The 22673-nt window shown below is 43.2% G+C and overlaps 1 protein-coding gene across 1 annotated transcript in view; it reads right to left on the bottom strand.

Annotated features, from left to right (window-relative positions):
• cntnap1 (contactin associated protein 1) overlaps window positions 1-22673 on the bottom strand; it is a 96427-nt gene that overhangs the window by 65010 nt on the left and 8744 nt on the right. Inside the window, exons 2-3 of the mRNA XM_067969300.1 lie at window positions 2062-2163; window positions 797-990 (exon numbers count right to left, since the gene is read on the bottom strand). Coding sequence (XP_067825401.1) covers window positions 797-990; window positions 2062-2163 — 296 coding nt within the window. The remainder of the gene's footprint in view (window positions 1-796; window positions 991-2061; window positions 2164-22673) is intronic.

Raw genomic sequence — 22673 nt, 5'->3', positions numbered from 1 at the left:
TGATGGACTGGGGTTGACAATTGTAAACAATTTTACAACACCAAGTTATAGTCCAGCAATTTTATTTTAAATTCACAAGCTTTCGGAGATTTTCTCCTTCCTCAGGCAAATGTTTCAAGATCTCCTTGAAGCCTACGCATTTATACATGAAACAATTTGCCTGAGGAAGGAGAAAAATCTCCGAAAGCTTGTGAATTTAAAATAAAATTGCTGGACTATAACTTGGTGTTTGTAAAATTGTTTACACTTAAAAAACAGGAATTTAATGAGAACAAATTAACCCAGAGGAGAAATGAAGAGAGGAAATAAACAGGAGCAACTATGGATATTCCACAAAATCAAATGAAAGGCAAATTGAAATGTGGTTAATAATAAGACTTGACATCCTGCACAGAATCTCATCTCCTACTCACACTCATTCCCATTAAATCCACACCTGCTCACACTCAATCCCATTAAACCCACAGTTACTCACGCTCAATCCCATTAAACACACACATTCTCATTAAACCTACATCTGTTCACTAATTCTCAGTAATCTGACACCTGCTCACACTCGTTCCCATTCAGTCCACATGTGGATGCCACTGGATTATTTCTCTGCACTAGGTGCAGTTACTAGGATCTCATTATATCTTGATCAATGTAACTTGTTTCGAGGATGAGGCAGATGCTCAAGTCGTCGCCGCCCGCCCACCCACACTGATAGGGGTGTACAAAGTCCTTGAAAGAATATTCTAGATTTTGGGCAGTTTTCAACGTCCATAAGATGTGTAGTTGTGAGTGTCGGACGTACCCAGTTATGTCCTTGTTGATAAAAGGGTTTCCAATTCTCTGCCCGGTCGCTGTACAGGAACAGGTACTTGGTCACCCAATCATAAGAGTTGTAAGTTCCTTGTGTGGCAATGGCGGTGATTCTCGATCTCTGCGACAGATTAATCTGCAGCCACGGGAGCCGATCTGATACCTGAGGAGACCAGCCCCCACCACCTGAAACACAAAGCACACCTGAGCACAACAGAGTAACAGGAAGTGAGGCGCAGTCCACTGCCAACCAATCAGAACATGAATACACTTCCTGCGGGACTCACCCCGTCCAATGGAGACTCTGAAACACCAGACTGACACCCCACCACCTGCACCGGGCCCAAGTCCCAGCCCCAGCCCCCCTCACCGGGCCCAAGTCCCAGCCCCAGCCCCAGCCCCCCTCACCGGGCCCAAGTCCCAGCCCCAGCCCCAGCCCCAAGTCCTAGCCCCAGCCCCCCCTCACCGGGCCCAAGTCCCAGCCCCAGCCCCCCTCACCGGGCCCAAGTCCCAGCCCCAGCCCCAGCCCCCCTCACCGGGCCCAAGTCCCAGCCCCAGCCCCAGCCCCCCTCACCGGGCCCAAGTCCCAGCCCCCCGCACCAGAGGCAGCAAGAGCCCAGCAAAGTGGTGCCAGTCCCTTTAGCACAGGGCCAGCAGCCGCGGGGGGTCAGTCAGTGTGGATCACCGTGACTCCAAGGGGGTCAGTCAGTGTGGATCACCGTGAGTCCGCAGGCGCTGCTCCCATGGTCGATGTGAGTAAAGACAGGGCTCTTCCCCAACCCCCCATCCCCGCCTGTCACAGAGGGAGGGATCTGTGGAATTTGTTAGGGTCTAACATTCAGTTAGCTCCTCTCTGACAGGTAATGAGCCTGCTGGGATACACCCGTCCCCGCAGCACCCCTCCCCCTGCTGGGATACACCCGTCCCAGCAGCACCCCTCCCCCTGCTGGGATACACCCGTCCCCGCAGCACCCCTCCCCCTGCTGGGATACACCCGTCCCCGCAGCACCCCTCCCCCTGCTGGGATACACCCGTCCCCGCAGCACCCCTCCCCCTGCTGGGATACACCCGTCCCCGCAGCACCCCTCCCCCTGCTGGGATACACCCGTCCCCGCAGCACCCCTCCCCCTGCTGGGATACACCCGTCCCCGCAGCACCCCTCCCCCTGCTGGGATACACCCGTCCCCGCAGCACTCCTCCCCCTGCTGGGATACCCCGCCATTAATCTTCTGTTGATGCCTTGTGTTGTGACCTTACCGTCCAGCCGAGCAGAGTTGGGGGAGTAGGAGTAGGAGTAATAGGAAGATGCTGTAAACGAGCTCCGGTACTGGGGATAGACGAGAGCCTCATTGCACCTCTCTGAAAAAAGACAAAACTCTTTCAGGCAATTGGGTTTTTACACAGATTACAAATACTTTCAGACTTCAACATTTTAGCACAGAACCAGTTTGGAAAAAATATCAGTCCTCTGACCCTGTGAACTCTGACCCTAACCCCAGTCTTGTCAAGATTCTTCCTCATCCACAGCAACCTAAATATTACATTTAGATCACAGACAGATATCTTTGGCCAAAAGAATAACAGCCAATACTAGCAGCTCCCATACCAGAGAACACACGACTCCTTTGTAGCGACAGAGAGTGAGAAATACGACACAAGACGACCCTGTACAGGACAGGTGTCCAGTCAGAAATATACCAACTGCAAGAACCCACCAGAGAAAATGGCAGATATACAGCCTGAACCTGTTCAATGTCAGACTGTATAATACACAGCCTGTATCGGTGCCAGACTGTACAATACACAGATCATCGTAAGATCATAAGAGATAGGAGCAGGAGCAGGCCATTCGGCCCTTCGAGCCTGCTCCGCCATTTAATGAGATCATGGTTGATCTGATTTTTACCTCAAACTCCACTTTCCCCATATCTAATGACTCCCTCGCTGATCAAAAATTTGTCTAACTCAGCCTTGAATGTATTCAATGACTCAGCCTCCACAGCTTTTTGGGGTAAAGAATTCCAAAGATTCACACCCTTTGGGAGAAGAAATTCCTCCTCATTTCCATCTTAAACGGGCGACCCCTTATTCTGGGACTATGCCCCCTAGTTTTAGATTCCCCCATGAGGGATAACATCCTCTCAGCATCTACCCTATCGAGTCCCCTCAGAATCTTGTATATTTCAATAAGATCTCCTCTCATTCTTCGAAACGTCAATCTTTCCTCATAAGACAACCCTTCCATACCCGGGATCAACCTAGTGAACCTTCTCTGAACTGCCTCCAATGCAAGTATGTCCTTCCTTAAATAAGGGCACCAGAACTGTACGCAGTACTCCAGGTGTGGTCTCACCAGCACCCTGTACAGTTGTAGCATGACTTCCCTGCTTTTATACTCCATCCCCCTAGAAATAAAGGCCAATGTTCCGCTTGTCTTCCAGATTACCCGCTGCACCTGTATGTTGACTTTTGTGTTTCATGTACGAGGACACCCAGATCCCTCTGTACTGCAGCATTTTGTAGTGTTTCTCCATTCAAATAATATTTTGCTTTTTTATTTTTCCTCCCAAAGTGGATGACTTCACATTTTCCCACATTATATTCCATCTGCCAAATTTTTGCCCATTCGCTTAACCTGTCATTATCCCTTTGCAGACACTTTGTGTCCTCATTGCAACTTGCTTTTCCACCTATCTTTATATCATCAGCAAATTTGGCCACAAGACACTCTGTTCCTTCATCCAAGTCATTGATATATATTGTAAATAGTTGAGGCCCCAGCACTGAGCCCTGCGGCACCCCACTAGTTACAGATTGCCATTTTGAAAATGACCCTTTTATCCCGACTCTTTGTTTTCTGTTAGTTAGCCAATCCTCTATCCATGCCAGTATATTACCCCCAACACCATGAGCTCTTATCTTGTGCAGTAATCTTTGATGTGGCACCTTATCGAATGCCTTTTGGAAATCCAAATATACAGCATCCATTGGTTCCCCTTTATCCACCCTGCCCATTACTTCCTCAACGAACTCTAATAAATTTGTCAGACACGATTTCCCCTTCATAAAACCATGTTGACTCTTCTTGATTGTATTATCAGTCTCCAAATGTCCTGCTACTACTTCCTTAATAATGGATTCTAGCATTTTCCCAATGACAGATGTTAGGCTAACTGGTCTATAGTTACCTGCTTTCTGTCTCACTCCCTTCTTGAATAGGGGTGTGTCTGTATCAGTGTCAGATTGTACAATACAGCCCGTGTCAGGCTGTACAATACACACAGCCTGAGCCTGTGTCAGACTGTATAATACACACAACAAATTGGGGAAAGGCCAATTTTACTAAGCTGAAGAGTGATTTAGCAAAAGTGGACTGGAAACAGTTACTTGAAGGTAAATCAATGTCAGAGCAGTGGGAGGCAGTCAAGGGGAAGATTCAGGAGTGAAGAGTAAACATGTTCCCACAAAGAAAAAGGGAGGGGCTGCCAAATCTAGAGACTCCTGAATGTGAAGGAGCATACAGGGTAAGATAAGACAAAAAAGGGAAGCTTATGTCAGACACCGAGAACTCAATACTACAGAAAGTCTAGAGGCGTATAGAAAGTGCAGGGGTGAAATTAAAAAGGAAATTAGGAAAGCAAATGTGGAAAACCATAAAGAGATGCCTGACCATATTAACTTTCTAATACACCTAAACCATAAATGTGGACTTGACCATATTAATTTTCTAATACCCTTAAAAACCAAAAAAAAGAAATGCATGATGGATAAGTTGACCATGTTAACTGACCAGCTGAATGCAATAGAAAGCTTATGTTTTAGTTCTCACCAAAGACATACAGAAGAGCTATTGTTTGCTCATATTGATAACTGTCTGACTAACAGAAATGAATGACCATATAGCCTTGAGACTAGGTACAGAGCCACTGATAAGAAAGACTGTTTATTAAGGAAAATTACTTTCCCAGACAGTGTTTAAAAAAATCACGAGGCAGTCATGAGGAACCAGAGGGTGGGTTCCCTATTTTGATTGACTAACCACTTGAACCAATAAAGAATACAGCTACAGGTGAGGTGCCTGAAGATTGGAGGGTAGCAAATGTTGTGCCTTTGTTTAAGAAGGGCGGTAGGGAAAAGCCTGGGAACTACAGACCGGTGAGCCTGACATCTGTAGTGGGTAAGTTGTTAGAGGGTATTCTGAGAGACGGGATCTACAGGCATTTGGAGAGGCAGGGACTGATTAGGAACAGTCAGCATGGTTTTGTGAGAGGAAAATTATGTCTCGCGAATTTGATTGAGTTTTTTGAAGGGGTAACCAAGAAGATAGACGAGGGCTGTGCAGTAGACGTGGTCCACATGGACTTTAGCAAAGCCTTTGACAAGGTACCGCATGGTAGGTTGTTACATAAGGTTAAATCTCACGGTTAGATCCAAGGTGAGGTAGCCAATTGGATACAAAATTGGATTGACAACAGAAGACAGAGGGTGGTTGTAGAGGGTTATTTTTCAAACTGGAGGCCTGTGACCAGCGGTGTGCCTCAGGGATCGGTGCTGGGTCCGCTGCTTTTTGTTATTTATATTAATTATTTGGATGAGAATTTAGGAGGCATGGTTAGTAAGTTTGCAGATGACACCAAGATTGGTGGCATTGTGGACAGTGAAGAAGGTTATCTAGGATTGCAACGGGATCTTGATAAATTGGGCCAGTGGGTCGATGAATGGCAGATGGAGTTTAATTTAGATAAATGTGAGGTGATGCATTTTGGTAGATCGAATCGGGCCAGGACCTACTCCGTTAATAGTAGGGCGTTGGGGAGAGTTATAGAACAAAGAGATCTAGGAGTACAGATTCATAGCTCCTTGAAAGTGGAGTCACAGGTGGATAGGGTGGTGAAGAAGGCATTTAGCATGCTTGGTTTCATTGGTCAGAACATTGAATGCAGGAGTTGGGATGTCTTGTTGAAGTTGTACAAGACATTAGTAAGGCCACACTTGGAATACTGTGTACAGTTCTGGTCACCCTATTATAGAAAGGATATTATTAAACTAGAAAGAGTGCAGAAAAGATTTACTAGGATGCTACCGGGACTTGATGGTTTGACTTATAGGGAGAGGTTGGATAGACTGAGACTTTTTTCCCTGGAGAGTAGGAGGTTGAGGGGTGATCTTATAGAAGTCTATAAAATAATGAGGGGCATAGATAAGGTAGATAGTCAAAATCTTTTCCCAAAGGTAGGGGAGTCTATAACGAGGGGGCACAGATTTAAGGTGAGAGGGGAGAGATACAAAAGGGTCCAGAGGGGCAATTTTTTCACTCATAGGGTGGTGAGTGTCTGGAACGAGCTGCCAGAGGCAGTAGTAGAGGCGGGTACAATTTTGTCTTTTAAAAAGCATTTGGACAGTTACATGGGTAAGATGGGTATAGAGGGATATGGGCCAAGTGCAGGCAATTGGGACTAGCTTAGTGGTATAAACTGGGCGACATGGACATGTTGGGCCGAAGGGCCTGTTTCCACGTTGTAAACTTCTATGATTCTATAATGTACATGTACGCCCATATTCTATGACAGGTAGACATTACTAATTAAACTGTATAAATGTGAACTGTTTCCTTTGTTCAGTGAAGAGGTTGTTCTGACCATTGTTCAGAACCCCCTCCCCTTGTATACAAGTTTCTTTTAATAAATTCTTACTCGTCTGAAAATAAGTGTTTGGAGTTAATGCATTGTATATAATAGGTAATTAAGTTTTCGACAGTTCTTGGAGGTCCCACCGAGATCGCTCGTGATCCCCGGTAAGTACGGACACATGTTGTCTGTGCGAGCCCAGGCACACTGCGATTGATAAGGGTATGCATTAACTGACGTGACTAATTCTTCTGTTTGCCTTTAGGAATTGGAAGCCGATCATAGGAAATATGTTTCTTATAGACAAGGAGAAAAAAAGAGGGAAAAAAAAAAGAGACACGCGACAGATTACTCGATATTGTCAGCTGTGGTGTTGTAGTAACGGGCTGAGAGAGCAATAACGGAATAGATCTGTGATACTGGTGATTACTAGAGTGACGTTGAGGTTGCTGTAAGGACCAACAGACGGTCAGCTGCTAGTGAAAAAAAGGCTCCAGGGAAAGAGAGAGGGGTAACCAGGTTACGGACTTGTGTGAAAAATTTTAAGTGTAAGTTGTAATTTGAACAAGCGCAGACTAGATGTTGCGTAATTCGGAAAAGTGTGAAATTACAAGTCTGTAGTGGCGACAAACGCAGACTGGTGTGGATGTCGCAGATTTGGAAAAGTGTGAAATTCTGGTTTACCTGATGAATTAAGTGTTTAGATAGAAACACTAATAGTGTTCCCCCTTCTCAAAAGGAGAAGCACTTTTGGAAAAAAAATCTTGCATAAGTCAGCTGACTTAACTAATAGCAGACGTTTCTCTCACGCACCTAGCCTGAGCTGGTTATTAAGAGGGTTTTAACCCCACGTGAAGGCCAGGACCCTAAAGTAGGTGTAGAGAACACATGACGTCTTGTCCAATCAGCTGAATTATCAAGTGCGGATCGGTGACCGTTATATCGTTGTGTAGTATATTGTAGCGATTGTAAATAGAAGCCATGGGCGCCAGCGCATGCAAAATCCCTCCAAAGGGAACACCTGCTGCTTACATGTACAGAAACTTTGGGAAAGAAACAACTGACGAGTTGATAGTTTGGTCCAAATGGACCAGGACTAGAAAATATCCTTTTCCCGAAGACGGCACATTTAATGTGGATAGAATTAAGTGATTAGAAAAATGTTTAAAAGACAGAGACCCGAAAAAGAAAGGTTCTTTTGTTTTCAGTGTACTGTCTCTTTAAAAAGCCTGTCCTTATTGTGAGTGTTTTCTGTCGGTGTTGTGGGCCACACCCCCTTCTTACTGCATCTTACGTGTTTTCTTCTTTTGTGTAATGTATCTGTTTTGTCTTATGTTTAATTCTGAGATTGCTGAATTAAAATTGGAGTTATTGAGGTTAAGTGACCTATTAAATTCTGGTTCTTATAAAATATGAACATGTCAAATTCCAGACATGGGATCTTCACAAAAAAAAAATTGGCATTTTGAATTTTTATCTTGCGATTGGCTGTGGTTAAAAAAAAGGTTAAAAAAAAATAACGGGACAGATTAAAAGAAAAGCTATCTGGTATCACCGTGATAGGAAAAGTCGGAAAGCTGGAACAGCTCGGAGAGTTGGTTATAATCATACCCACTAAAAGTACGTGAAAAAAAAAATGAATTGGAAAGCTATAGTTGTGTATGACGAGCAAATTATAAAACTTATGAAGACTTACTATAAACTAAAATGTACGATGGGAGATGTTATTTCCCGGCATGAATTTTTAAAACAAAAAAAGAATTTGTGTGAAAATTACGTTGATGTATATTGAGAACGCTGCGTGAATCTGATATCTGGCTCCGTCGTTTTGTTTCTGAAAAAAAAGTTAACCCCTTCCAAGGACACTGACATCTGTTTTCAATTCACCAGCAACAACCTTTGCATTTATATAAAATAATTGACAAAATGAGGTTTAATTGTAAAAGAAAAGATAAAGTGCAGCTTTAAAGAATTACAAGTTGCAGGATGATCTCTGGTTACAAATTAATTTGATCTTCGAAGCATTTTGTGCTATTGTGATCGATTCTTCCCCTACCCCTTAAGGTTTTTACAAGCAAGAAATAACTAACCCTTATTTCCGTATTGCTGAAGTTAAGAGTTTGGACTGCACTAGTTTTTTTAAGATGTTGGTCTGATACCTTTGGAGTCACAGCATTCTGAAAGTGGAAAGAGCAGGTACTGTTTAAACAGTTTTATTGTCTCTTGATAAAAACAATGATTTTTGTGAATTTTGAAGGGAGACACCCTCTTTCTTCAGGGTGCATGGTGAGGATCCTTGAATCCTCCTCCCCTGAGGGAATAGATAAAAAAAGACAGTGATAATGATCATATTGGATTTTAATTGGCATCTGAAGGATAAGATTAGGGAAAAGGCTGTTTACAAAGTTAAAGCAGAGTCTGAAAAGAAAGTAAAGAAGCTGCAAGCAAACAAGTTGGTTAATAAGAAACATTGGAGAAAACACTATGATTAAAATAAATCTCAAAAATAGTGTGCAAAATATATAGTGTAAAGCAATCCACAAATGTGAGAAGTGAAAAAATCAGTCAAACCTGTGTGAGGAGAAAATTTGCTGAGAGTCTGGCGGGGTGGGGTGGAATGTGGAAACTTAATCTCAGAGGGAGAAGTATCACATTACTGCTACCACGAGAGCCGGTTAATGTTAACCCCTTCCATCCCAAGAAGCCAGATTGTCATGCCAAGAGCAGTTCAAACAGATAGAAATGACCCAGTCGGTTGGGAACTGTCTGAGGCTTGCCCAGAACACAGGTGAACATGAGGTAACAATTGGTATAGGTTATGCTATTAAAATTGACCCAATTACTCGGAAATGCCAAAGGCTACAATTGACTGAGATATAAGTTTCCACACAGACAATGCTACAGTGGAAAAAAATTGATAAGAAAGGAATATAAAACAAATCATATGAAGAGAAAGCATAGGTTAGACAATTGGAAGTCCATTAACTGAGCTATGTACTGACACAGGGTACTAAACGCCTATCAGTTTTACCCCGCCACAGTATGATAAGGAAGTTTGACAAGTTCTGGGGCTATTCAATTTTATTTGAAACTATTCATCAATAGTAGCTCCAATACAAGATCTGACCAAAGTGGGGAGACCTTCCCTGACAAATTATATAACTCTCATTGAGAATGCTAAGAAAACTCAACAATTATATCAACACCTCCTAACTCAAGTGTTAAAACAAAGCGAGACATGGAATGGAGGTGGACATCGTAAAAGAGATAGACAAATGTGGAGACGTAAAAGATCTGTGATAAGTGATACAGCAACTGCCTTTAATACGGGTGCCTCAGTTGTTAACACCATTGATTTGGCAACATTAGATCAAAAGGTCAGAGATTTAGGGTCTCGCATTAAAGATATATATTTTAAAAATAAATGAAAATACAAATAAGGAATTGTCTGAGGATCAAATGCTGACCATACATTTGCAAAGGATAGCTACAGTGCTAGAAACACATGCCCAAACCATTAATAAATTAATAAAAGAGGAATATAATGTATCTCAGCAGGCGGCTGCTAATGACATCTGCAGTACATGTGGTAACTGGATTGTGGAACAGACACGAGAGAACCAAGCCCAGATACAGGCAGGGGAAGTACCCTTATGGATAACGAATCAACAAACTGAGGGTGAACCTGACCTGTGGGCATGATGGAGGTGGTACCTCCGACCGGCTGTTAGCAAACAAGAACATCACCCCTTGCCAATTCAGGGCAATGGTGCGGGTGTACCCCACTTAAGTGGAGTGTAAACCTGACGGAGGAGGGCTCCTAGGGTTGGTACTAGTAATACTGGTGATGGCACCCGAAACCCAGGGACGAGAGGTGTACCAAGTACAGAATATTGGGGTAGTGAAGGACGGAATGCACATATCCCATCACAATATGTTACCATAGGCTGAAAAAAAAATTAAAGGGAATTTGGCTGGAACAAAATTAGAGGGATGTATTACTAGACATGCTGTCACTGTATGTCCACATAGTGTTGGACACAGCCCAGAACACAGTGTGGGTTTAACAATACCGGTACCAATCAGGATATTAACTGTACCATGGAGGCCCTTGAGGCGGATCTAAAACCCACTCAAGTGGCATATGCCGGAAAGGGCGAATACTGTGTTACAACTAATTTGAAAACGTTTAAATATGCCAATCTAACTTGTGATATTTTAAGTCCAGAGTTCTACTCCATTCCTGAAGTCCCGGTTCGGATTGGACCCGAGGAACTGGTAGAGATACACTGGCATAACCTCACCACCTTACAAGTTTCTGAGGATATCAAAAAAAGGACTTAAAAGAATATCAGGACACATTTGGGTATCTGACACCCCTGTTGCCTAAATACTTGAAAGCATTGCGAATGGAGATACGCCTCTCCCAGAAGGTTTATTATAACCTACAACAGGACAATAAAAATATTAAGCATGACATTGACCAAATTAAAGTCACACTTGGTGAGATGACCTCTGGAATTGGGGACTGAATATACAGATCCATCCTCAGATTAGATTAATTTCACATGTATTAGTCGTAGTGCAGTTTGTTGTAATATGATTCTTGATTTTCATGGCATGTAATAAATGTAAGCAGAGGATGAAAGGTTTGGCAAAGATAGTAAAACAGAGCCTGGGTGAGAATGTCCCCATTGTCTCTGTGATTTCAACTAAGAACACATCTTAATGGTACCGGGAGTAGCACCCGCTGGGGTAAGGTGCATATAAAAGGGAAGACAATCATAGTTTGATAGGATTATCAGATGCTCTGCCTCTCTTCCACACGGACTGGTGGCCAACACGAAGGGAACCTGGTTAAGATGAGGTACAGCATCTAAGAGGATATTATAGGGATAAAATTTGGATTAAGGGATATAAAGGGGTGGGTCCCAATCTCGAGTTCAAAGGTCAGGCCTAGTAGTTGATTGATTAACCCATAAATCCCCATACAAGGACCCCGGCAGTGGCGTACCAGCAAAAAAAAACTGACTGATTAATTAAACTGTTATAAGAGACTGTTGCAGCATGGCATATCCTAAACTGTTAGATCATTTGAGAATAGTTGGCTCGGCGTGCCTGATTGTGTAGGTGGGAATTAGCATAGAACCTGTTACAACCCCTGCTGCAAGTAGACTCAATCGTGTTTCAAGGGAACTGCATGTCAATATTTTTTATACATGTCATATATGTATGCAAAGCGTCAAGGTATCTCTAGTTGCTGGATGTGCTCACATATCCCAGTTCAATCCAAGGGAGGCATTCCCCTCAGACCAATCCGCCTAACTTCCCAAGAAATAGCAGAGTGGGTAATAAATCAAATTGAAATTAATGAGAACAGAATGCGAGATAGTGGCTGGATGAGTGCGAGAACAAATAAGACAATGTTTGTGAGAAAGCAATGGAAGGAGTACACAATCACAACAAAATGTGAAACCAGATTTCGGGGGTGGTACCAACCTAATTACGATCAGACCCATAAACCTCCTTTTCCAGTCCTTACAAATACACCAAGAACGAATGGAGCAATATGTTTGAGTAAGAATTCAGTAGGGGGTGATGTAATGGGATGGAGTAATTGCACTCAGTATTTAAATATGACAGAAACCAGCATCAGTAGTACCATCAGATGGAAGCCTTGCACAGGTGGCCAAATTTACATAGATAGAATATACGTAAAGAATTCCCCTGCAGTTACTGCGTTTAATGAAACCTACTTTATTTGTGGCCACAAGGCATACCCATGGTTGCCTCAAAGATGGACAGGATCATGTTACTTGGGATATGTAATCCCATATGTCTGACACTCATCATCCCTGCCTCAATATCCTACTGGGCAATGAGTAAAGAGGGTAATTACTGAGGCTGACCGATTCTGGGCCATTGCTTTCCCTAGGTGGGGAGTGAGCATGGCCACCAGAGAAATTATTAAATTAGCCAATATCTGGGAAATAGTTGCTAATGATACGGCAGAAGCCTTAAAGGAAATAAGCGCAGAAATGATAGCCATTCGTACGGTCACCTTACAAAACCGTATGGCCCTTGATTACCTATTGGCAGAGAAAGGAGGAACATGCGCACTAATTGGATCTGAATGTTGTACCTACATACCTGATAGTTCAGAGAATATTACTAATTTGGCCGATCACATTCAAAGGGAAGTTGAGAAATTCAAGCAGCCCCCTTCGTTCACTCTTTGGGGCTGGGCAACAGGATGGCTGGGTTCTATTGGGACTTCTCTAGTTCAGGGACTAGTCATATTTGTTGTTATAATTCTTATAGCCTATTGCTTTGTCAAATGCTGCTGTGTTATGATGTCCAATCTGGGTACACATATAGCGCCCACAAATTTGATGGTGCAAGTAGGGGTGACACAGGATGAGGTGCAGGAGGAGTTTGAACGTCTGGGTGGAATAATGCTCTATTAGAGTATTGTCCTTTTTTATAAAGGACAAAAGGGGAGAATGTGGAAAACCATAAAGAGATGCCTGACCATATTAACTTTCTAATACACCTAAACTATAAATGTGGACTTGACCATATTAATTTTCTAATACCCTTAAAAACCAAAAAAAAGAAGAAATGCATGATGGATAAGTTGACCATGTTAACTGACCAGCTGCATACAATAGAAAGCCTATGTTTTAGTTCTCACCAAAGACATACAGAAGAGCTATTGTTTGCTCATATTGATAACTGTCTAACAGAAATGAATGACCATATAGCCTTGAGAATAGGTACAGACCCACTGATAAGAAAGACTGTTTATTAAGGAAAATTACTTTCCCAGACAGTGTTTAAAAAAATCACGAGGCAGTCATGAGAAACCAGAGGGTGGGTTCCCTATTTTGATTGACTAACCACTTGAACCAATAAAGAATGTACATGTACGCCCATATTCTATGACAGGTAGACATTACTAATTAAACTGTATAAATGTGAACTGTTTCCTTTGTTCAGTGAAGAGGTTGTTCTGACCATTGTTCAGAACCCCCTTCCCTTGTATACAAGTTTCTTTTAATAAATTCTTACTCGTCTGAAAATAAGTGTTTGGAGTTAATGCATTGTATATAATAGGTAATTAAGTTTTCGACACAAAGAGAGAGCATGAAAAGATACTGGCAAGTAAAATTAAGGAAAACTCAAAAATGTTTTATAAATACATAAAGAACAAGAGGATAACTAAGGAAAGAGTAGGGCCTATTAGAGACCAAAAAGGTAATCTAAGTGTGGAGGCGGAAGATGTGGGTATGGTTCTTAATGAATACTTTGTATCTGTCTTCACAAAAAAGAGGGACAATGCAGACACTGTACTTGAGGAGGAGTGTGAAATACTGGATGGGATAAACATAGTGAGAGAAGAAGTATTAAGGGGATTGGCATCTTTGAAAGTAGATAAATCGCCAGGCCTGGATGAAAAGTATCCCAGGCTGCTAAGAGAAGCGACCACAACATGGTTGAATTCCATATCCAATTAGAGGGTGAGAAGGTTGATTCTCAAACAAGCGTACTGAGCTTGAATAAAGGAGACTATGATGGTATGAGAGCGGAATTGATTAAAGTGGACTGGGAAAATAGATTAAAGGGTAAGACGGTACATGAGCAGTGGTGTTCATTTAGGGAGTTATTTTACAACTTTCAAAATAAATATATTCCACTGAGGAAAAAAGGGTGTAAAAGAAAAGACAGCCACCCGTGGCTAAGTAAAGAAATCAAGGATAGTATCCGACTAAAAACAAGGACATATAAGGTAGCCAAACTTAGTGGGAGGATAGAAGATTGGGAATTCTTCAAAAGACAGCAAAAAGTAACTAAAGGATTGATTAAGAAAGGGAAGTTAGATTATGAAAAGAAATTAGCAAAAAATATAAAAACAGATAGCAAGAGTTTCTATAGTTATATAAAAAGAAAAAGGGTGGCTAAGGCAAACATAGGTCCCTTAGAGGATGAGACCGGGAAATTAATGGTGGGAAACATGGAGATGGCAAAAATGCTGAACAAATATTTTGTTTCAGTCTTTACAGTAGAGGACACTAAGAATATCCCAACACTGGACAAACAGGGGACTCTCGGGGGGGAGGAGCTAAATACGATTAAAATCACTCAGGAGATGGTACTCAGTAAAATAATGGGACTCAAGGCGGATAAATCCCCTGGACCTGATGGCTTCCATCCTAGGGTCTTGAGGGAAGTGGCAGTAGGGATTGTGGATGCTTTGGTGTTAGTTTTCCAAAATTCCCTGGACTCAGGAGAGGTCCCGGCAGATTGGAAAACTGCTAATGTAACACCGTTATTTAAAAAGGGTAGTAGGCAGAAGGCTGGAAATTATAGGCCAGTTAGCTTAACATCTGTGGTGGGTAAAATTTTGGAGTCTATTATTAAGGAGACAGTAACGGAACATTTAGATAAGCATAATTTAATAGGACAAAGTCAGCATGGCTTCATGAAGGGGAAGTCATGTCTGACAAATTTGCTTGAGTTCTTCGAGGATATAACGTATAGGGTGGATAAAGGGGAACCAGTGGACGTAGTGTATTTAGACTTCCAGAAGGCATTCGACAAGGTGCCACATGAAAGATTATTACTTAAGATAAAAAATCACGGGATTGGGGGTAATATTCTGGCATGGGTGGAGGATTGGTTATCAAACAGGAAGCAGAGAGTTGGGATAAATGGTTCATTTTCGGACTGGCAACCAGTAACCAGTGGTGTTCCACAGGGGTCGGTGCTGGGTCCCCAACTCTTTACAATCTATATTAACGATTTGGAGGAGGGGACCGAGTGCAACATATCAAAATTTGCAGATGATACAAAGATGGGAGGGAAAGTAGAGAGTGAGGAGGACATAAAAAACCTGCAAGGGGATATAGACAGGCTGGGTGAGTGGGCGGAGATTTGGCAGATGCAATATAATATTGGAAAATGTGAGGTTATGCACTTTGGCAGGAAAAATCAGAGAGCAAGTTATTTTCTTAATGGCGAGAGACTGGAAAGTACTGCAGTACAAAGGGATCTGGGGGTCCTAGTGCAAGAAAATCAAAAAGTTGGTATGCAGGTGCAGCAGGTGATCAAGAAAGCCAACGGAATGTTGGCTTTTATTGCTAGGGGGATAGAATATAAAAACAGGGAGGTATTGCTGCAGTTATATAAGGTATTGGTGAGACCGCACCTGGAATACTGCATACAGTTTTGGTCTCCATACTTAAGAAAAGACATACTTGCTCTCGAGGCAGTACAAAGAAGGTTCACTCGGTTAATCCCGGGGATGAAGGGGCGCACATATGAGGAGAGGTTGAGTAGATTGGGACTCTACTCATTGGAGTTCAGAAGAATGAGAGGCGATCTTATTGAAACATATAAGATTGTGAGGGGTCTTGATCGGGTGGATGCAGTAAGGATGTTCCCAAAGATGGGTGAAACTAGAACTAGGGGGCATAATCTTAGAATAAGGGGCTGCTCTTTCAAAACTGAGATGAGGAGAAACTTCTTCACTCAGAGGGTGGTAGGTCTGTGGAATTTGCTGCCCCAGGAAGCTGTGGAAGCTACATCATTAGATAAATTTAAAACAGAAATAGACAGTTTCCTCGAAGTAAAGGGAATTAGGGGTTATGCGGAGCGGGCAGGAAATTGGACATGAAGCTGAGTTCGGATCGGTCAATGCCCTGTGGGTGGCGGAGAGGGCCCAGGGGCTATGTGGCCGGGTCCTGCTCCGACTTCTTGTGTTCTTTAGATTTGTGGTTGGGATCAGATCAGCCATGATCTTATTAAATGGCGGAGCAGGCTCGAGGGGCCGATTGGCCTACTCCTGCTCCAATTTCTTATGTTCTTATGTTCTTATCTGACCATCATTTTCCAATTCTCCCTGGCTACAGGCGTGGTGCCGGAGGATTGGAGGACTGCTAACGTTGCACCATTGTTTAAAAAGGGAGAAAGAGATCGATTGAGTAATTATCGGCCAGTCAGTCCAACCTTGGTGGGCAAATTATTGGCATCAATTTTGAGGGACAGGATAAATCGTCATTTAGAAAGGCATGGAGTAATCAAGGACAGTCAGCATGGATTTGTTAAGGGAAGGTCACGTCTGACTAACTTGACTGAATTTTTTGAGGGGGTAACAAGGAGGGTCAATGAGGGCAACGTGTTTGATGTAGTCTATATGGATTTTAGTAAGACTTTTGACAAGGTCCCACATGGCAGACAGGTCAAAAAAGTAAAAGGGAAAGTGGCAAGTTGGATTGCTCAAAATTGGCTCAGTGGTGGAGACGCAAAGGGTAATGGTCGATGGGTGTTTTTGTGACTGGAAGCCTGTATCCAGTGGGATCCCGCAAAGCTCAGTACTATGTCCCTTGCTTTTTGTGGTATATATTAATGACTTGGACTTGAATGCGGGGGGCTTGATCAAGAAGTTTGTAGATGATATAACAATTGACTGTGTGGTTGATAGTGAGGAGGAAAGCTGTAGACTGCAGGAAGATATCAATGGACTGGTCGGGTGGGCAGAAAAGTGGCAAATGGAATTCAATCTGGAGAAGTGTGAGGTAATGCATTTGGGGAGGGCAAACAAGGCAGGGGAGTACACAATAAATGGGAGGAAACTGAGGGGTGTAGACACACAGATCCCTGAAGGTAGCAGGACAGGTAGATAAGGTGGTAAAAAGGCATATGGAATACTTTCCTTTATTAGCTGAGGCACAGAATATAAGAGCAGGGAGGTTATGCTAGAACTGTATAAAACACTAGTTAGGCCACAGCTAGAGTACTGCGTACAGTTCTGATCACCACATTACAGGAAAGATGTGATTGCACTAGAGAGGGTACAGAGGAGATTTACGAGGATGTTGCCAGGACTGGAGAATTTGAGCTATGAGAAAAGATTGGATAGGCTGGGGTTGTTCTCTTTGGAATAGAGGAGGCTGAGGGGAGACTTAATTGAGGTATAAAAAATTATGAAGGGCCTAGATACAGTAGATAGGGAGGGACCTATTTCCCTTAGTAGAGGGGTCAGTGACCAGGTGGCATAGATTTGAAGTAATTGGTAGAAGGATTAGATGGGAGCTGAGGAGAAATATTTTCACTCAGAGGGTGGTGGGGGTCTGGAACTCACTGCCTGAAAGGGTGGTACTTTAAAAAGTACCTGGATGTGCACCTGAAGCGCTGTAACCTACAGGGCTACGGACCAAGTGCTGCAAAGTGGGATTAAGCTGGATAGCTCTTTTTTGGCCGGCACAGACACGATGGGTCGAATGGCCTCCTTCTGTGCCGTAACTTTCTCTGATTCTAACCTGTATTCACCATTAGGTGGAAGTCAGTTATTGAATCTCATGGCTGGGAATTTTATAAATCATCCAAGATTCAAGTCAGTAGTTAATGATCGTTTCAGAACTGCTTGATCAACTCACTGCCTTGTGATTCACTGACATTCTGTGTATGGCAGTATCTGTTTTTATGGTCTGGTTACTGTATTAGGCTGAACACAAGCAAATTCTCTCCGGATAAATTGGCACAACCATCACCTGAGTACTGCTGGAACCCCGCACTGAGCAATAATGTAAACCTGGTGACATGGACATTGACAAACAGGTTAAGATTTCAGTTAAAATAGCAGGTATCCTAGAATTCAAAAACTCAGCACAAGGAGTTCCTTAATTGGGAGAACAATTTTGAAGCTCTCAGGAATGTACAACATTACTCACTGCACCAAAAATGTGTGGCCAATCGGAGAGCAGTTCAGGAATGCTGCTCTAACTGGCTCCAATCAGTGCAATTTCTGGGAGTAATGGAGGGAGATGTCAATTAGCTGAAATAGTGATTTACAGACAGGGATCTGCAGGTTCAACTTGCTGTAAGGATCTGGTGAATATCCACAGTCCACTGATGACCATTGTCCTTGCTGTGAACGTGAGCACCAGGAGGAATATTCAAAAGATGTTAAAAAAAAAGCACAAAGCCAAAGAATGAGGACGACAACGAAAAATTTAAACTGCCTAATCACACCCCGCCATAGAAGGAGGGGCCATTGATGAGAATCAAACTATAGCACAGACGTCCGATGCGTTTGCTTGAATCCCTACAATAGGAGGTAATGTCTAAGGAGTAAGAGGTAGCATTGGATCCCGAGGAGAGAGTCTGAGTGTCAATTGAAACCCTGCTGTTCAGGCAACTACTCTCAAAATGGAATTACTCCAATAAAATATTCATAGGATCTGCAGTAAGAGGCTCTGAACCCCTAAAGCTTTAGTGTCTAAAAATATCACAGCTGGTCCTGTGTGACTAGTCTTCAAACCCCAGGAAAGTCTGACACCCGACTACTGAATGGTTCACACACAAACTACGGAATCTAAATAATCCCTTCATTTTTTTTTAAAAAGTAAATCCCAATTTAGTTAAAATCATTTAGAATTTCCTGAAGTTGAAGCAACTGGTCCAGAAAGGGGCAGAATGTTCCAGAAGCAATGAAATTAGCGGGATTTTCATGGCCAAAAGTCATTCTAACAATAGTATTCCCACAGATTCTGCCAATTCATAAAAAGACTATCTGTTCATCAGGATTAACAACTCCCTCGGGGTGAGAGGGAAAATGACAAAATACCAGGGGCTAGGAGCAGCGAGTGAGACTTACCTTAAGGAGACAAACAAAGAGTACAGTGAGAGGCACAGGCATGATGGGCCGATTGGCCTCCTCCTGTGCTCTAAGAGTCTTTGATTCTAACAGGAGTGAAGGTTACTAACAAGGAAAATGTTTACTAAATCAAGAAGCATTAGGAATAAAATTGATGAACTAGAATCAAAAAAGCAAAATAGGAAATTGCATTAACTGAGGGTATGATGGGAATGAAACACTTCAGGTTATAATGTTTTTAGAAGAGACAGAGAAGGGTTGGGGGGGAAGGATTACTTATTAAGGAAGAGGTTTCAACTTTAGAAAGGAAAGTTGCTGCAAATAATAATATACAAACGATCTCTGTGGCTTCAAACAAAGGAACAGAGTTGAGTTGCAATACTGCGTCTGTTCACAGAGTGCCACGTTGAAAGGAATTTAAGAAAGAAAGACTTGCATATTTATACAGCACTTTTCATGACCTCAGGATGTCCCAAAGCAATTTACAGCCAATGAAGTATTTTTGAAGTGTAGTCACTGTTGTAATGAAGGGAACATGGCAGCCAATTTGCGCACAGCAAGATCCCACAAACAGCAATTTGATAATGATCAGATAATCTGTTTTAGTGATGTTGGTTAAGGGATAAATATTGGCCCAGGACACTGAGGAGAACTCCCCTGCACTTCAAGTAGCGGTCATGTGATCTTTTACATCGATCTGAGAGGGCAGGCAGGGCCTCGGGTTAACATCTCATCTGAAAGATGGCACCTGCAACAATGCAGCACTCCCTCAGTATTACACCGGAAGAATCAGCCTAGATTTTGTGCTCAAATCTCTGGAGTGGGACGTGAACCCACAACCTTCTGACTCAGAGGCAAGAATGGTACCACAGCCACAGCTAACAATAAGAGGAAATCTACAGACGATTCAGAGAGGTGTGTAAAATTAATAGGGCAGCAATAATGGTGGACTTTATCCAGATAGACTGGGAGAAGGAATCTGTTATGTGCAAGTCATTGACGACCTTTTAACGAATAATGCTCACATCATTTTAGAAACAAGTCACATCTCACAAATCTATTAGAATTCTCGAGGGAGTAGAAGAGAGGAGTGAATCGCCAGAGAAGGAGAGAGAATCGCCAGAGAAGGAGAGAGAATCGCCAGAGAAGGAGAGAGAATCGCCAGAGAAGGAGAGAGAGAGAGAGAGAGAGAGAGAGAATAAATACCCGGGGGGGAAGGGGGAGGAGGAGGAAGAGAGAGAGAGCGAGAGAGCGCAAGAGAATAAAAACCCAGAGGGAGGAGAGAAGGGGAGAGAGAGAGAGAGAGAGAAAGAAAAAAGAAAGAAGAAAGAGAGAAGGAGAGAGAGAGAGAGGGAGGAAGAGAAAGAGGGAGAAAATACCCACAAAGAAATTAAGAAATACTCAGGTTTCCTGAATGCATCTGTTAAAAATATTCACCATAATGTTGAAGATGGTGTTTGTCCCTGGAATTAATGGCAAACTGAAAACTGCATGGGAAACAGAAATGATAAATGGAGCAGACTCTGAGCAATGGCTAACGCAGCACTGCAGGAGCTAGGCCTTACTACTCATAATATTCATAGATTGGCACAACCGGAAACTGTAATCAGGAGCATGAACTCAGAAGAGGGAGAGGGACAAAGAATTTACATTTAATTGCTTCAGGCAGAAAGTGAGGAATGTGAGATACAGACTATTCAGGGAAATAGTGTAGGCAGATAGTGTCAGCAATCCAAGGGGGAACAGGACAGGTTATATCTTGACAAACTAAGCGATTGAGGGGTGTAAGAGAGTATGAGGGTTAAATTGGTTAACCCCCAAAAACGTGCACTGGGATTGTGGTGCACGATTAACCCGTGCCCAGTTGTTGAGATGCAGGCAGCACATAACATTCGTGCTGCCTGGTGATTTACTTGATTGCTGCGTTCAGCCTGCGCTACCTGTGCCGTTGAGTGGCTGCTCACCAGCAGGGGGCCCAGATATCGCGAGTGGCCAGCACCACTTAAAGGCAGCCTGCACCTCTTAAAGGGGAGGTGTAGTGAGGCTGCAGGAAGAGGTGGAAGTCACTGCTTAAGTGAATCTGTGCTGCAGTACAGTGCAGCATGGTGACGATCAGAACTCTGGAATTTTTAATGACCAACAATTTGGCTGCTCAAAGTTTGCGGGACTCTCATATTTTCAAAAGATACGGGTCTAAATGGAGATCAGAAATCGCACACGTAAATCACAGATGCAGGTCCCGACCTTATGGTTACAAACTGTTGAGTTCCTTCAAAACATGGATTAAAGGTTGTTCAGCACCACACTCCCCATCTCCCACACACCAAAACATTCTTTCAAACAGTATTCAACTCTTGCAATCAGTTGCTTCATCTCACCATCACAAATTACAACTTTTGCAAGCTGCATACCCACAACTCACAGGTCACACATATTGGCAGCTATTCAACCATGACAGCCACATCACCCAAACATCTTGCAGGACACTCACTGACACACATCCCGCTTTCTTGCAGGAGAAGATGGCGCATAACAGGAGGCAGCAAGTGGCAGTGGCTCCATGGAACATGAACCTGTTCTCCACTCTCAGGGTGACAGCATTCCTGCCCCACCCCTGCCACTCCACCAGTGCCCCTGCTGTTGCCCATCAGCTAGCCAGCCCACTCCCTGTGGAGTACTAAAAATTTATTATAGGAACATAGGAATAGGAGGAGGGCATTTAGCCCCTCAACCCTGTTCCACCATTCAATCAGATCATGGCTAATCTGTGACATAAATGCATCTACCTGCCTTAATCCCATATCCATCATCATAGAATCATAGAAAGGTTACAGCATGGAAGGAGGCCATTCGGCCCATTGAGTCCATGCCGGCTCTATGCAAGAGCAATCCAGCTAGTCCTACTCCTCCGCCCTTTCCCTGTAGCCCTGCAAATTTTTTTCCTTTCAAGTACTTAACCAGTTCCCTTTTGAAGGCCACGATTGAATCTGCCTCCACCACCCCCTCGGGCAGTGCATTCCAGATCCTAACCACTCGCTGGGTAAAAAACCTTTTCCTTATGTCACCTTTGGTTCTTTTGCCAATCACCTGTGCCAAGTAATTCAGATCAGAGATGAATGCGTGCCTCAAAGATTGGTGTGGGAGAAGTGGGTTTCGATTCATGGGCCACTGGCACCAGTACTGGGGAAAGAGGGAGCTGTTCTGTTGGGACAGGCTTCACCTGAACCGTGCTGGGACCAGTGTTCTGGCAAACCGAATAACTAGGGCGGTAGAGAGAAAGCTTTAAACTAAATAGAGGGGGGGAGGGCTCAGGTGGGGTGAAGTTTAGATTGATAAAGAGAAACGACAAGCAAATAGTACAGGAAAGTGATGGGGGTAATGATAAACAGAGTGTGTCAGGAAGGGACAGAGCGTACAAACATAAGAGTGCATGAGAAAATGGGGCCGGGGTAGGAAAGAATGGTAAAAAGACAAAATTAAAGGTTCTTTATCTGAATGCGCACAGCATTCGTAATAAGATAGATGAATTGACGGCACAAATAGAAACAAATGGGTATGATCTCGTGGCCATTACAGAGACGTGG

This window comes from Heptranchias perlo, chromosome 30, assembly GCF_035084215.1.
Source record: "Heptranchias perlo isolate sHepPer1 chromosome 30, sHepPer1.hap1, whole genome shotgun sequence".
NCBI classification, from domain to species: Eukaryota; Metazoa; Chordata; class Chondrichthyes; order Hexanchiformes; family Hexanchidae; genus Heptranchias; species Heptranchias perlo.
The sequence above is the reverse complement of the archived record's forward strand: the minus strand, read 5'-3'. Positions and strand labels throughout refer to the sequence as shown.